This window comes from Cyprinodon variegatus, unplaced genomic scaffold (assembly GCF_000732505.1).
Source record: "Cyprinodon variegatus isolate N-32 unplaced genomic scaffold, C_variegatus-1.0 Scaffold121, whole genome shotgun sequence".
Classification (NCBI taxonomy): domain Eukaryota; kingdom Metazoa; phylum Chordata; class Actinopteri; order Cyprinodontiformes; family Cyprinodontidae; genus Cyprinodon; species Cyprinodon variegatus.
Window position 1 is genome coordinate 932072 of NW_015150574.1, and position 4879 is coordinate 936950.

Consider the following 4879-nt stretch of genomic DNA (forward strand, 5'->3'; position numbering starts at 1 on the left):
GCCGTACTGTTGGGGGGGAGAAGCGGTGGGGGGGAGATGTTCATGTTGCTGCGGTCTGCAGTCTGGCCGTTAGATGTCGCTAAAAATTACACACTGTAGCTTTAAGATATTAAATCAAAACAGCCGAAATAATAAAAAAAAAAAAGAGTTGTCAGAGCAACGTAATATATATACTCATATAATAGTATGTTTAATTCAAGGGAATTGCTATATTTACAGTTGTGTTTACTGAATACTTAACTGATCTTATTTCTGTGTTTCAGGAACTTTCTGTGGAAATAGCACAGAATGGAAACATTGTTCCTGAGGTCCCCATTGAGGGTTAGAGCCTAGGACCACAGCTCAGAAGACCCTTTTCTATGTGTAAGACACTCAAAGTATGAAATAAGTCTTTTCAAACATTTTATTGTTTTTTTATTTGCAGGTATTCACTAAAAATGATGCGCATGTAATATTTGTGTCTTTCAGGTTCCTGTTGAAGAACTCAAAGCTTCCCAGGGAATTTACCAGACCTTTTCATTTTTCAAGGCTTAGGGCAAAACGACAGGAAATCGAAGTGGGCATCCACACTTTGAAGTGCCTTTTCCTGTCCTCTGCTCTGCTGGAACATTAAACCAGATGTGACTATGGAGAAACGGCTGCTCTCACGACAGCGGCTAAGACTTTAAAACAAGCCTTTTTTTTTTGGCTCTTTTTAATATTTTCCTACACAATAAACCCCATGTTCAATAAGTTTGACTAAAGTAGTTCAGGAAAAGGTGCTAAAGACACGACGATTCAGCAACAACACAAATCTTCTTTTATCTTCCTAGAATATCTGTCTCCAAAGTGCACACACAAATCTTTTTTAGTAGACATAACTCTGGAAAATGGGTCTGTATTTTAAATTAGATTTTTGTCTGTTAGACAGCAAGGTCTTGTGTTGTTTTTCGGCATTTGTTTAAGCGTTACATATTTAGCTCGCCACTCTTTTTAGAAAAGGTACAAACCTCAGATAACTTTTAAAAGGCAGTTCAGGGGTTCTGTTTTGGAGTGAAGTACTATCTAAAAGGTTGTAACTAGCTAATAATTTAAATGCTGTGGGCTAGGTGTTGATTTTGGCATCCAGGAAATCTGGTCTTCAGGCCTAAAACTAATATTGTAAAACCAAAGCTGACTTTTATTATCTTAAAATGATCCCCTCTTGAAAATATAGAGGTTAATTAAAAACATAACTGTCATGCATTATTGTCAAAGGACTAATGAAAAAAAATTCTCTCTCACCCAGTACTGTATAACCTTAAACCCCACACTGATCGCCGGGCGCCGCACTATGGCAGCCCACTGCTCCCCAAGAGGATGGGTTAAATGCAGAGTGTGAATTTCCCCATTGTGGGACAATAAAGGGATTTAAATTTTTATTTTTTTTTTTTATCGTAGATATTATTTTGCTGCTGTGCATTTCATTTTATCTTCAAACACATTTTATGATAACTGGACAGCACCGCTGCTGTTGTAAAATAAGGTGACCAGATTTTTTGAAATCCATACCAGGGACATTTCCAGCTAACAATAAATGCATATCATGAAAATTGAAATAGGAAACGGAGGACAGTGATGCTTTCATCCATTTTTGCATATTAATTCAATAATTAAACAACAAAAATCAAGTGTAAAATCCAGGAATATGACTCTCCTATTTCCTAAGGTTAATAAGATTAACCAATCAACAGTGTTTATTAGTTCCACCTGCTCATTCCGTCTTCTTCCCTCTCCTTCTTCTTTTCTTTCTAGCTGACTTCTACCTGCTTTCCTTTATACTATTCTAAGTAGATTTTTCTCCCTTCTCTTCAACTGTTCTTTCCATCTGTGTCTCTTTTTTCCTCCGCTTTCATTTAATCTTCTGTCTTCTTCTCTTCTTCCTCTCCTCTTCTATCAATCTTACACTGATCTAAAACAGAAACATCAGTTTCTGCATGCTTGTACTCTCTTTCTACTGTATTAATTGTCTACACACAACATTTCCCCTGTCATTCATTACAAGGTTAAATTCGGGGACAGGTGGTCAAAAACTGGTTCTGTCCCTGGAAATCGGGGATGTCTGGTCACCGTATTGTAAAAGCCTTTCCCTTTCTTTCTACTGAAGCATCTAAACTTCCCCACTTTTCAGATAGTAGGATTGGATTGTTTTATTGTCCAATAGAATAAATAAAACTTTTAAAGCAGGGTAACGTCCTGATAGAGTTTAAAATCAAAGCTGATCATTGGTTTAGTGCCACTTCATTTTCAGAGCTTTTACTTTGACTGGAATGTTTAACATTTTGTTCTCAGTCATGATTTCATCCTCAAATTAAGATAGCAAGAAAATAATGTTGCTGATAAAACTACAGCAGTTAAAATACGCATAAATAAATTCTTTTCGACACGCTGCTCTCCACCTCAATTTCCTGCAAATAATAATCACCCAGTTAGGATGAAATATTAATGCTAAATATGTTGATGATTTAAAGGTTCATAGAATAATGTTTAGATGAATTACCAAGCTGCGGTAGCTCTCCCTGCTCCTTCGCCACTATCAGGCTAAACTCTGGAAAAAGAAAATCTAGATTTATGCTAAATGAAGATGCCAAAAGTAACATACCTCAGCAGCTGTCTACAACCTTTAAGAGAACTTCCCTTAATAAAAAAACAAAACCCCAATGTTCACTGTCCAAAGATTAGCTTTAGCATCATGATTAGTTTTAGCATCATGCTAACTTTACCATTAGCTCAATGGTAAAGTTAGCATGATGCTAATGCTAATCTGTAAAGAGAACTTTGACAACACAAGCCTTGAAAAGCCCATTTTTTTTCTGTTTCTGTTCCCACCTTTATTCAAAATTTATTGTGTGTTCAAAGTAAAAGTTATGAGTTATTGATGGGTTGTCTTGACATGTGAAATAAAATCATAATTCAATGACGAATGTTGGCTTGCTAGCTTAACCTAACCCTTTTATTCCCAAAGTGGAGGACATGGGGGGATTATAAGACTTTTTGGGGGGGTTTCTGTCTTTAATGTGTTGATAACTATGTTATATTCTATTACAAAGTCAGCAGTTAAAGTAGTTACACTTTAAAGGTGGCAGTTTTGTGATTTAATTGAGATTGTAGTTTATTTTATTGCAATATCAATTTACTGTAGTTGGCGTTCAACTACTAAAAAGGTTGGTCAGTCATTGCGGTGGCGGCTATTAGGGGCACAAAAACTTTCCTGATAAGTAAAGGGCTGCCCAGTAAGAAAAGTTTGGAAACCACTGACCTAAACAAAATGGGTCTCAGCATTTAACAACTAAAATGCATTGGGCTGTTTTCTGGTTAACAGACACTAGATCAGGGGTCACCAACGTTTTTAAGGTGGAACGCTACTTCATGGTTGCTGAGTCATAGGAAGGGCTACCAATTATGACCTATGAACTGGAGGGTTCACCTAAACCTAATACATGATAAATATATTTTAATTATTTATTTCAATTTTTAATTTTCTTTTAGATATTTTTAATTTTGAAATTTCTATAAACGATTAAATGCTATATATCGGAGGTCTTCAACAGGGGGTTGAGTTTTGGTTAGTTAGACTTTTTTTTATTCCCCTCTGCAATTTTTTACAATGCACACATTCAGGAGCTCTTTCAAGCTGGGCACCGTTTCATTCACAAAGAGGAATCAGAATCAGATATATTTTAATAATCCCAATTCAAAAGTACCTTCGTTACATTACTCCATATGCAACAGAGTGACTATACACTCAAAGAAATAATACTGCACAGTACTTAATTAAATCAGTGCAGCTTTTTTACACTTAAAAACATTGAGTAAATTTAAAAGCTGTAAAATCAAGTAGATATAACTTATGAATTTAGTAAATGTAAGTTAAAAAAAATTAAGTACATCTGAATAACTAAATGTAGTATCCTGACAGATAAAATTGAGTAGATTTAATTAAAATCTTAAGTCAATATAATAGTAACCCTTGGTGAAAACCAGTAATAAAAATTGTGTCGATATGACCAAAAATGTTAAGTAGATATAACTAGAAGAAAAAGTATAACTTAACAAAAGAAAGGTGTTACATTTACTTAATGCTTTAACTGAATTTAATTTATATTTAACTATCAATTATCAAAATAAATATGTTACATGTACTTAATATTTTAACTATATTTATCCTTTATTATGTTCAAGACTACAATACACTTCACATTAGCCTGACCTCAAACCTTGTGGGCGGGACTAAGTTCGGAATGGCACCCAGGCTATGGATACTTACCACAGTAATCTCCCAGGTGCTGATTTTGTCGGCGTTTCTCCTTTCACCTGCAGGCTGCCACAGATTTCCCATGAGGCTGCACGATTAGCATCAATTTGGCGCGTAAATTACTCAACTTCTTAAGTAGATGATTAAGTTAAAATAATAAGTTAGAATGAGTAATACTTGTAGCTCTTGAAACTAATCAGTAGAATTAATCCATTCCCAAATATTTTGTTTAAAATTTACCAAAAATAATAAAAATATCTAAAAAAAAAAATTATTTGTTGAGCAAATACTAATTTCATTTTGTGAAATAAACCTAAATCATAGTTGTAAAATGGACACAAAATAACAGTTGAATTTTTAGACATTTATTTTGGTATGTACAACTCAAATAATCACTTAAGTGATTTTCAGAGATTTTATGAAGTTAGTATAGCTATTTATTACTATGATATTTACTAAGCCTGTGAATCATTTCTTTGAGTGTAGGACCAGTTTGATATAACACAATTTCATACAATATATATTATTAGGGGGTCCCCCACTCCATCTCGCCCTCAGTTTTGTCCTTGGCCTGGAAAACGTTGAAGACCCCTGCTATACATGATT

General features: G+C 34.5%; 1 protein-coding gene across 3 annotated transcripts in view; it reads left to right on the top strand.

Annotated features, from left to right (window-relative positions):
* LOC107085290 (fibrous sheath CABYR-binding protein-like) overlaps positions 1–2036 on the top strand; it is a 19456-nt gene extending 17420 nt beyond the window's left edge. For 2 of the 3 annotated variants that reach the window (XM_015375543.1, XM_015375544.1), the window contains 2 exons: positions 264–363; positions 469–2036. In XM_015375543.1, the coding sequence (XP_015231029.1) occupies positions 264–326 (63 nt within the window). In that variant the 3' untranslated portion in view covers positions 327–363; positions 469–2036. Of the gene's footprint in view, positions 1–263; positions 378–468 lie in introns of all 3 variants that reach the window. The other variant, XR_001481257.1, reaches the window with a different exon arrangement.
* Positions 2037–4879: the final 2843 nt, after the last annotated feature.